General features: G+C 41.1%; 2 protein-coding genes across 2 annotated transcripts in view; one reads left to right on the top strand and one right to left on the bottom strand.

Annotated features, from left to right (window-relative positions):
• Positions 1-1,571: 1,571 nt before the first annotated feature.
• rbp4l (retinol binding protein 4, like) lies at positions 1,572-4,045 on the top strand (the record flags this gene model as incomplete). Its single annotated transcript, XM_080419090.1, has 5 exons — positions 1,572-1,608; positions 2,173-2,290; positions 2,708-2,844; positions 3,556-3,668; positions 3,822-4,045. Exons 2-5 carry the CDS (start codon positions 2,174-2,176, stop codon positions 4,043-4,045), a joined length of 591 nt encoding a protein of 196 aa, XP_080275216.1. The 5' UTR covers positions 1,572-1,608; position 2,173.
• A 7,534-nt stretch (positions 4,046-11,579) lies between these two features.
• The window catches only part of LOC308077980 (keratin, type I cytoskeletal 18), an 11,928-nt gene continuing 11,358 nt past the window's right edge, over positions 11,580-12,149 (bottom strand). Inside the window, exon 10 of the mRNA XM_080419007.1 lies at positions 11,580-12,149. This exon is cut by the window's right edge and continues 238 nt beyond it. The gene's annotated coding sequence lies outside the window, so the exon portion shown is untranslated.

Raw genomic sequence — 12,149 nt, 5'->3', positions numbered from 1 at the left:
GCGCACGAAATCTTCGGTTATTAGCGGCTTTTGATACTTTTTTCGCGGGTTTGTGACGGATTTCGGGTACCTATATATACACTGTTATCAAAATGGCTGAATATGACATAAAACATTTTAGTTTTAGTTTTAGTTTTAGTTTTAGTTTTAGTTTTAGTTTTAGTTTTAGTTTTAGTTTTAGTTTTAGTTTTTGGGTGGGCAGAAAAACCAAATGGGTGGGCCCAGGCCTACCTATGCCCACCCGTGGCTACGCCCCTGTGAAATATGTTTTGCTTTCCTGAAATGTGTTATAGTTTGTGTTTTTGTTGTTTCTAATCATTTGAATGCTTCTTGCTGTTTTTATTTCTGTTTGTAAAGCACTTTGTGAGTTCTCTCTGTGAGAAGTGTTATACAAATGCAATTCACTTACTTATACTTACTTACGCACTCCTGTACGTTGATCTGCTTTGCCAGCCAGACCAAAGACCATGTCAAACGTGTAGGTGTTTCTGAATCCTGACTGCTTTGTCATTCACCCCAGCCACCACCTTCTGTTCTGATCAGTTAGTTACTACATGGGACGCCTAATTGCGCTCCATCACATTTGAGGGTCTGCGTCTGATGACCGCCTGGATGTTCTTGCCCTGCTTCTTCTCTCTGAACATGCTGGTGTAGTTTGAAGCCATGTTTGTTATTTCAGCACAACACCTCCTGTTCAACATACCAAAGCACTGTGTGAACAAAAATTGGATTGAATAAATTCCCACAAGGTTTTAAATGTGTTCTCGAACTTCTCGTCTGTTTTTAATTGGCCATTGATGAATAAAATGTCATCTTGGGGGAATTCTCTGTCTCTGTCTAAAATTTCTAAAGCAAACCCAGGCCCGGCCACACCTGGGTCCTAGGTCCCTTGTTCTCCAGTTCCTGCAAAGGGTCCTATGATCCCCATTTCTAAAGAAAATGGTGCTATGTTATGTTCCCCAGTTCTGACAAAGGGTCCCACGTATGTTCGCCGGGTCCCACATATGTTCCCCAATTCTACATTATTATGCAATCACGCCCCATCACTGTGATTTTGAAATCACTTTCCAAACAAGGCAGCTGCTTTGACAGTAAAACCTTAAGGCTCGTTAGGGGCGCCAGAGCCGGCAGGCGCTCGGGTGGCACAGGGGTGAAGTGTCTGCACACACTGTTCGAATCCACCGCGGTGCATCCGCTTTGCCTGTAAACATTTGCCCCATGTTCGGGGAGGGTGATTGTCTCTGCACACATTACAGGCTGAGGCGGCACCTGTCAGCAGGGAGGACAGGTGTGTTGGCACATCTCTGTGTGCATGCGTGTACCATTGTGCATGTGCAATGTTGGATTATTCTCACAATCTTACTGTTACATAAAGGCCTAATTGTTTTTATGGGAAGTCTTGTGTTTGAGAAGCCAGATTACAGTAAGGATTTCAACCCAACAGGATTAACTCGATTTAAGCACCTTATTTAGTCCAAGCAATGAAAATCAGCCATAAGCTTGTCTCTGGAGTGTGTATATAAGGCTCACTTTCAGAGACCACTAGACACAATCTGGTGGATAACCACGTTCTAGGACCGTTGTCTCTACCACTTACTCAAGACTCAGGTAAGACAATATAATTTAGAATGTCACTCTGATTAATAAAAAATGATCAATATTATTATTACTATATGATAATTTCACATCAAAACATTTAAGAGATTTTGTGAACAAGAAACAGTAAGCAAAACAAATAGTTGAACTCTTGTTGGATATATGCAAGTATGGTTGGACATATTGGCTGCTACAAATGTGTTTGACACAACTAATATGAGCTTGTAGCGTATCTTCCCTCCTTGCAGACAGACATTGTTGTCTAATTCAAATGCATGTTAATAGCTGAAAGAATGTCGCCATCAGGCCGAAACCTTGTATCTCATGTTTTTAATTTTTCTTTTTTTTAACTTCAGAAATCAATGCTGTATTTTATACTTCTAAGCAAGTAATCACTTTACATCTAACTAGCAGTGGTGCAGACAACATACACCCAAATCATGTTTCAGTATTGGTACTGTTACTTGTGGATTAATGGATGATATATGATAAAGGCCTACTGTACATTACCTACAGTCCGGTCTAATTGTGATACTGAAATTAAATGATGTTTCTGTCTATGTGCGTGTGTTACAGAATGGCATCCTCCAAGGTGGCCCTGCTTGTGGTGCTGTTGTCCTGCGTGGAGCGCTGTCTGTCCGCCTCATGTGTTGTGGACAGCTTCTCAGTCAAAGAGGATTTTGAACCCAAGAGGGTTTGTGACCCTGACACACACAAGCATGCACACAGTAACATCCTCAGTTCTCAGTTTAACTCTCTCTCTCTCTCTCTCTCTCTCTCTCTCTCTCTCTCTCTCTCTCTCTCTCTCTCTCTCTCTCTCTCTCTCTCTCACACACACACGCACGCACGTACGCACACACACACACACACACACACACACACACACACACACACACACACACACACACACACACACACACACACACACACACACACACACACACACACACGCAGACAGACAGACAGACAGACGCACACACACAAAACATAGTTGTGTGTGTGTGTTGCTTCGATATGGAATCATGCATGAGACAACAATAACACACACAGCCATAATATGCATAAACATGTTTTTTTTTTCTCTCTTCTGTATTTCCCTACCTCTTTACAGTATGCAGGCAAGTGGTTTGCCTTGCAGAAGAAGGACCCAGAAGGTCTGTTCCTGCAGGACAATATCCAAGCTGAGTACCTTATCGATGACGACGGCAGCATGACCGCATCTTCCAAGGGACGTGTCACTCTCTTTGGGTAGGTCTGAGGCAGGACCTTTGGGCTGGTCTGTCGTTCGTTGACTAAATTACTCTGCTTTGATTCACACTTGTAAGTCGCTCTGGATAAGAGAGTCTGCTAAATTCCTAAACTGTAAAACTGTCAACTGTAGGGGACGTGTCACTCTTTTTGAGTAGGTGTGAGGCAGGAGCGGCACAGCGAGTGATTATGTTGAATTTGAAAAAGTCTAAATATGTTCCCTTACATATTTCCCCAGTGTAATCTGTTTATAATACACATACAATTATTTGATGCTCATGAAGAAAAACAATACTAGCTTCCTTGGGACATCTAGATTTAACATTTACTTTGTCTAGGAGTCCATCCAGAATCAGACATTTAATTATCATGCAGAGTCAGAAGTTAAGAAAGAGCCAGGTCTTATTTCTGCTCAGGCAAAAAAGAAGTCCTGACATCAGAGGATTTGGGGACTTGGGGTCCACCCAGAGATTTAAACTTTTCCAGAACAACATTCTGAAAAGCACTAACAAGGCAACAGGGCTTTCCCATGAAGCTTAAAGAAGATTAGGGGGAAATGGCTGGTTAAAACGGTGAAATGGAAACACAAATGCTGTTTTGTTTTTCTCATGGTATTAACTTGGCATGCATTGTATTTGCAATGTATTAAGAGCGTATGATCGTATTATTACGTTTGTAAACCAATACCAATGTGCGTATCATAATTTCCAGCTTCTGGGTTGTGTGCGCTGACATGGCCGCTCAGTACAGTGTACCAGACCCTACCACCCCAGGCAAGATGTTCATGAACTACCAAGGACTGGCCAGCTACCTGTCCAGTGGAGGTGAGCTTGAAGCGCGCGCTCGCACACACGCACGCGCACGCACACACACACACACACACACACACACACACACACACACACACACACATACACACTCTCTCTCTCTCTCTCTTCACACATTATACAGTAATCTCTCCGCTTTCCTGCCTCCAGGTGACAACTACTGGGTCATTGATACCGACTACGACAACTACGCCATCACCTATGCCTGCCGTACCTTCAAGGACGACGGCAGCTGTGATGACGGGTACGCCATTATCTTCTCCAGGAACCCCCGTGGCCTGCCCCCCGCCATCCAGCGTGTGGTCCGTCAGAAACAGGAGGAGATCTGCATGGCCGGCCAGTTCCAGCCTGTCCTGCAGTCTGGAGCCTGCTAAAGAGAAAAGAACAAAGAAAGAAAGAAAGAAAGAATGGAGGGTAGAGGCTAATGTATACTTTGTCTCACAACGCCGTCACACGCTGTATTTTCAACGCAGGGGCGTGTTTTTAATTGAAAATACACACATTTTCCTCAAGTGACACTCATTTAAAGGCTTGTGCGACCAAGTGTAAATTAGCCTTTAGGGAACTAAACGACAAACTGAAAGACCATTATGCTCAAGTTATACCTTGTCATGTTACATAACAAAAATAGCGGATCTAAAATATCTGTCAAAGCCTTTTAGATCGGCTATTTCCAGACCATGACACTGGCACGAAACAATGTATAAATCAGGCCTTAGCTGAAGTCCAGTACTGTATGTGTGTACAGTATGTGGATGATACAGAATGAGTGTGAAAGAAAGAGACAGATGAAGGGGACCTACAGGAAATGGAGAGACCACATAGAGATAGAAGAAGCTGTATTGGGTGAGAGGAGACAAAAGATAGATAGAAGACAAAGGAGGTGGACTTCTTCTTTTCTGTCTCATCCCATTCATCCATCTGTTGTCTGTCTCATGGGGAGATTGTTGTTGTTTTTTTGAGTGAATGTGAACAACGAAAATAAATGCCATTTTCTAAACATATCCCAGCCATGTTGTGTTCCTATTTGAGCTATGACAGATAGCACACCTAAGGGATTTGCATTTCCAAGAGAAATCTGAACTATGTTCACGAGAAAAACATATCATTACAAAGTACGTGTGACCATGGCACAGTGAGAAAAGTTCTGGACTGTACTAGTTAATCCAACTATGCCACCTTGGGAAATTCACCCAACAAAATCTTTAAGGAGGGCTAGAATACACTGAACAATATTTGCACAGGTACTTTTATTGTAAAGAAATGAAGCAGAGACATGGTTCTCAAGATTACAATGCTTAGTTTATTATTTTAACTTCAGGGAAATCAGACCAATCAGGGTTTGTTATAAAAAGGTATTTTTATTGCTGAAAATCTAAAACAACAAAGAGGACATTACATTTCTCACAATTACCAGTACTGCAGGTAGAAGCAACAGCAGGTTAACTGCAGGGAAGAGAGAGAAAGGTTAGTCTGGGGATGGCCAAATTCCTGCTGTATGTACTGTACCAAACGGGCTAGTGAAGCTCACACACATAAACAAACAAACACTGCAAGAAGATTTCACTGCACAGCATGCATGGGCAAGGAGCCCTCTTGGTAGTCCTGCCCCACAACACAACCACCGTCAGCTTTCACCAAACCGATCTGGTTCACAGAGAGAAATATACAGTATAAAAAATGGGTTGCACATCCTACTATTATCATTACTACGCAAAATCTCTCTGAGGGAGTGTGTGTACAGTATCTGTCCTCCGCATATCTAGAGAACCGTCAACTTCAAACTCGTACATACTGTATATTGTCAAAGATCTGAGGGAGTGCGGTGCCAAGTTGGTTGGTTCAGTGGTTCTCCATTAATAATAGTTCTTAATAATAATAATATTAGCTTTATTAAATAAATAAATAATAACTTGCCTACCTTCCTCAGACAAGCCAGTGTACATGTTTACACCTAGGCAGAGGTGTAAACATGTCAGGTAAATGGTGCATTTACATAGAGCCCTTCTCCAAAGCGCTTTATGTGCAATCCATTCACCCATTCACACACCAATGGTGGAGAAAACCGTGCGAGGCACCAGCCTGTCAGAGCCCCAACAGAAAACACAAACAAACAAAACACAATGCTGATTCAGCAGTAATAGGCTTACAAAGTGGTCTGTTTGGAAACCTTTAGTCCTCTTACCGTAACTCAACTGTTAGGCCACTTAGCATAACACATGCTGCAGGGGTCAAGGATCATATCCGTGGCTTTTTGAAGCATGGGCAGAGAGACATTCTTGTATAACATGCAGACTCCCTCCCAGGTGTGTTGGTGGAGTATGCATGTACGCAGATTAAAGAATAAAAAACACCCGCACACTGTCTTCATTTGCTCAATAAAGAAAAAATATTCGTATTCATTCAACAGGCTCAGTGAGTGATTGATCATATTTTTCTTTATTGAGCAAGTAAAGTGTGACTGTGTGACTTTGAGGGTGCTTTTATTCTTTCAGCAATACAGTAGCATGCTGAAATTATCCTGTCAGGCTATTTTCTTTCTTTAATGCCATAACAAATCTCTTGAACTATATCAACGCAGAAGGTGAAGGGAGGAACACATCATAAACAAAGCACTGTGCCTTTTTTAGGGAGTGAATCAGAGACACTGACATAAGGACTCTGAATGTTTGTGTAGGTGGTGTAATCCGGTCAACGTTTTGTAACAAACTACTGTAGATCTAAATGTACTAAAGCCAATAGACAGACCTATGGCCAAGCATTAGCTCTGTCTATTGATACAACACAACACACCCTGCGACCTGACTCAAACCCAATCACAGACAGTGAATCACACACTCTTGATATTAAAACCCATCTCCCCTATCAGAAGAAGCATTTGTCTAAAAAGCCTTTTATTGAAAATGAATTACAGCCAAGCAACACTTCTGGTCCAATAAAATGTATGTTCAATCAGAAACACTCACGTAAAAGTAGATAAATAACCATTTATTGCCACAAATGGAATACAGTTAAGCTTGGCGTTAAAGCTCCGCTCTTGGGAGAATATTTTCTGAATTTTGTCGAAGCAGCCTGCTAAGCAGATATCCTGGAAATGCTTAAGCAAATCCCCCATAGGGATATATCAACAATAAGCAGTACATTGACATATTAGTTAGAATTAGCAGATATACATGATAATCACAAGTATTTGAGCCTATGCAAGACTCTAAACAAAGCGGATATACATGATAATCACAAGTATTTGAGCCTATGCCAGACTCTAAACAAAGCAGATATACATGATAATCACAAGTATTTGAGCCTACAGTATGCCAGACTCTAATCAAAAGGTGGAGGCTGGGGTGGAGGAGGAGCTAGCAAAATGCATTGGTTCAGCAACCAAGAAAGACCTAGAGAATATGAAGCTGTATTTAAAGGAACCTCTTTGCTAATGCAGGAGCTGTGATTGGAGTATGAGTGTGTGACGTAATGACCAGCTGAGCTGTGAATGGGGAATAGAAAGCTGATGTTCACATCAGCTGACTGACTGCTGGTTACAGCTTTGGCGTGCAAGACTTCCGTGTCCTGCATGAACTAACGCTATGCTTCATGTGTGTTAGTCATGCTTTGTGACTGTAAGCAGCGGTGGAATAGGGCTCTGGGTAACAGGACTAGACATCATTTGATTGTATTTGCTATGTTGACTGGGCAAAGTCAGTTTATACTGTACCATGGTGACTGGATTGTTTTGTTGTGGGAAACAGCTCGGCTGTTTGACAAAGACAGATGGTGAACAGTTGAGATCACTATCATGGTTAATGGCTGATAATTGTGGTTGACATGACATTGTGTAGAGGGCAAGGTATACTGTACTGTACTGTACTCTACTGACTGTCTAATTAGTCTGTCTGGAAACTGGCTTATCTCTGATGGGATCTCCAACACCCAGGTGTCGTTGGAAATTAGCTAAATGTGAGGTATCAAAAACAAATAGGGACTTTAAGGGTCATGTTTAAGTAGTAAACGTTTTTTCTTATCTCTGCTGGAGCAAAAGAAAAACAAAACATCAAACTTTTGGGAAAGTAGCCTAAATATGTTAGTGAATATCTTTTTAAAGGTCATGCTTAAAAAAAATATATGTATCTATATTTGTTACCCTCCCTACAGAGCCCAACTATTCCTACTGTAACACAGCAATGTGGCGGAGGTAAGCATATAAGTGATAAGATTTATACATCCGTCTTGATCACATGACTAAGGAGATCATGTGTACCGATTTGCGTGAAATTTGAATAAAAAATCGGAAGGAGTAATATAAAGAAATGTGTTTTACATAAGTCGGCCTCCTGGTGGCGCTATAAAAGGCAGATGGGAAAAATGCAGGGCAAAGGTTTTTTCTTGACCTCTAGGGAGTGCGCATACAACGTTTTACACATGAAGGCTGACCCCCACCCACCTATTCAATGCTATAAAGATAGACTGAGATGTATCTAACTGTGTGTGTCACTCAGATACCGTGAGGCTGCTGAGAGGACCTCAGGGTCCATGGAAAGCTGTTTTGTACTGTTTTGTACTTTGAAATAAATCGGATGCAAGTAACCTCACTGACTGGAGTGATGACTCAATCCATTCTACAACCATTCATACACACCACTGGAACATCAAACTAACTACAATATGGCGTTGTTGGCAACTACATGGTTTTCAGATACCACAATTGTATCAAACAACAATATTGTAAAGACCGCTTGAGCTTGAGTTCTCCTCTTTGTCTTTGTTAAGTCTTTGTTTCATAAAAATTCACAGTTGTCGTATATGAGCATCTTTGTCAATAAACTCTGTGCAGCGATTATTTTTCTATGTGTTCGAGTTTGGAAGCCCTCATTGTAAATCAGTCAACCTGTTTCAAAATCGCACATATAGCAGGAGGCAGAAGGACGGTGAGTTATTGAAAACCCAAAGGGGTCATCCTCATGTTCCCCGGGTTCTATGTTCCCCAATTACCAAAACGGGTTAAGGTGAGTGTTAGGGTTGTAAGTGGGGAACATAGAATCTAGGGAACATCATTTAGAACCCGGGGAACATACGCTCCCCTTCCAAACTCAAGTAGCTCATGACAATGGTGGATTTAGCTGTCCGTACAGTTGCAATATTGGAGAGTTTATCGTCATTTAAATACAATCAGGATTCAGGACTTTTTGTTTCATGAATGGGCTGTCAATGGAGGGTGTTGCAACTTAAAGGATTCCTGACAGTTGCAGATTAATCACTGAATGTTTTGTCTGCATTACATTTCACTGATGCACCCATAAGTCATACAAAGTGATTAATTTTTGTATGCACAATAAGTACAAAGATCTTACTTGTATCACAAGGCCAGGTACAGGTACATAAGAAAACTTAAAACATTTTTCCCCCCCTACAACATACCTGACTTTACAGATGTATTTGCCAGCATTTCATACCAAGAATATCTTCATCTTATACTCCCATGAATAATTCCTTCATAAATAAATAAATCTGCAAACTAGGTAATACAAGAATTATTCAGGCCTGTCTTGTCTCTTAGACTTATCCCCTTTTTGCCACTAGGTGGCAGATGGCCCTACTGTAGCAATAGCTACATAGCTTTTGAGAAGACAAGACAGTTATCCCATGGCATAGATATGACCAACAGATTCTAAGTGTTTCTTATATCTACAGCCTTATACCTACTACTTAAACCCACGGTGAGGCCTTTAGGAGGGCCATTCAAGCATTCCGCAAGTGGAGCCTGCAGTACCACCACAGCCCAAGGAACCATCACGCCAGAAAGAAATGTTTGGATCGGGGCAGTGCACCGGATCTGGCGCAGCGCTCAGGTCCTGGACCTGGTGAGACGAAGGAGGAGCCCGCCCAGGAGACAACCCACAGAGCCTAGTCCCTCCACGTGCCAGAGCCTCCCCGAGTCCTGGCAGAGTACTTCCGGAGAAGCGGACTGAGTGGCCCTGTCTTTCCCTATAGGACTGACCGTGGGTAGCTACTGGGACGTAAGTCGGGGCTTGATCAACCCTGGCTGGGTCACCTGGGCGAGGGTGTATGTTGTATGTTGCGAGATCCGAAACACCCGATGACCCCAGGCTACAACACTGATGATACGTCCCAGTTGCATCCATGTGATGTTTTTCTTTATTTATACTCTATATATCCTACTAAGAATGTGTCTGCACACTTAAAAGGGTCTTTTGGAGCAGGTGTGTCAGAATATAACTACTGTCATGAAAAACTGAAATATCATATATATTGGAGATATGTTTTTGTTTCTCTTATAGTATTCTTACTGTATGTCTTAAAGTATTCATCCTGATTATATTGTAACTGATATTTGATTTAGCATGTTTTGAAGTTCTAATAAACTGTCCAGATGACTCAAAATTGTATAAAATGTGTAATAGACCTGAGGAAGATCCTGTGTGGATGGGAACTTGTCTTGTTTGAATAAGAGGTCAGTTACAAGCTCGAGATAGTGTTCGTGTACGGGTCCATTTCTGTGTTAAAATAAAAAAGAGACAATACCATCCCATAAAAGTAGGAACTGCTGGGAAAATCTAATTTGAAGAAAAAGTCACATGCTCCTTTTGCCAGGTGAAATACATCCAGTGGGATTTCTATGCCATTAGCCACTTAAACCCCCAGTGGTCTATACTTCTTCCCTTCTTCCCTCTAGTCTATACCGAATCTCTTCACAAAAAAATATATATAAATATTTATCTCCAACTATTCACCTATTCCCAGAGTGGGGAGGGACACTAGGGTTCATGTGGTTAATTACCTCACCAGAGTAGGTTGGTAGAATGTGTGTGTTGTCGTGTTGTAATCAGGTGAAACAGAGTGAAAACCAAGGATGAGCCAGGAGAACTGCTGGAAGGGATCTTGTTTACTAGACCGGTTAATCTTATGATCTCCCTGTCTCCGAGTCATCTCCATCATCGTTGGCCATTATTGTCTCAGTGTTCATGACCATGTCTATTTGTGTTAGAAAAGGAGGGGGGGGGGCATTGAAGTGAGTATAATCACTATGTTGAACAATAGCCTACAGCCTACATGTTGTATGTTGAAATATGACTCCTAGGCTCCTCTCATCTATGCTCTGCAGGGAAAAATATGTCTCTGCCTTATTGTCTGTATTAGTGACAGTGGCAGTGTGGACAGTATTGTAGGTTAAAAATAGATACAATGACAATATTAGTGTGAATAGTGCCTGAGTATTGTTTGTGTATCTAGTTAGCACTAAGTTGATATGCATTTGCAGATACCTGCTTGACTGCATACAGTAGGCTATATATTGTACACACACGCACACGCACGTGCACGCACGCACGCACGCGCAAACACACACACACACACACACACACACACACACACACACACACACACACACACACACACACACACACACACACACACACACACACACACACACACACACACACACACAAATATGTGTTCACATTTTAGCTCAATGGGAACAGCTGAGACCCACCTTCATAATAACTGGGGAGGAGTACGAGACTCTAATTATAAGGTAAGCTGGTTTCATATTTCTTCTCTTTTGTCATTCTTTTGTTCTGCTGTCTCTTCTGAAACACACTGTGTTTATGCTGAGATATGAGCTTTTCACAGAAATACATTTTCAGATGAAAAAACAAAACAAATACCAATTATAATGCAAAATTGAAGGCTGTTTGAGCATCTAAGTTGCATCTCAGCAAAGACTTGATTGTCGCTTGATTTTACTGTACAAGTGAGAGACCTAATTATTAACCACAAGCTCTCTATTTTTTTACTAGCCTGCAAGCTCACAACACTTTGCATTACATAAAATACCTCACATTTCATGCATCACAGTGATAAGAGAAAAATGGAGGGAAGTCATACTGGGGCTGGAACAACTTTATTGAGATTTTCAGAAAATTCAAACACAAGCACATGGACAGCAAAAACAATTAAATGCAATTTAAGAGAAATACATCTATTTATGATTTTACTACAGTATTGCCTTTTCTGGTATAGATTCATAAGAAATAAATATATGAAGAAAGAAGTTTTCATTAGTAAGAGAGAAAGCTATAAAGTTAGTGGATAGATTCAATTTCCTCTTATACACCTGCAGTCCATTAACAGGTTGAGTGTCATCATGCAGAACTAAACTATATCATTGGAGATACAAATAAGGGTTGTTAAAACAAACAATTACATTTATTGTTGTAGAATATGTTCACTCACAAAAGAGATTCAAAGTGGGTGTTGTTAAAATGATCTATTCTATGTCTACTTTTTTTCCCCTCAAAAAGCACAAAACTTTCATAGTGAAGTAATACTAACTAAAATATGTTTAAGAGTGAAAATAAATGTGCTTCATTTGTACAGTAAGTAAGAATGATACTGGTTTAGTTACAAATATTTCTGCATCTACTGTGCATCTCCGTAAGCGTAAACGAAAAATATTTCCGGCGC

This window comes from Gymnoscopelus braueri, assembly GCF_963280865.1.
Source record: "Gymnoscopelus braueri genome assembly, chromosome: 22".
Lineage (NCBI taxonomy): Eukaryota > Metazoa > Chordata > Actinopteri > Myctophiformes > Myctophidae > Gymnoscopelus > Gymnoscopelus braueri.
Note: the sequence above shows the minus strand (reverse complement) of the source record. Positions and strands in the feature narration are given on the sequence as shown.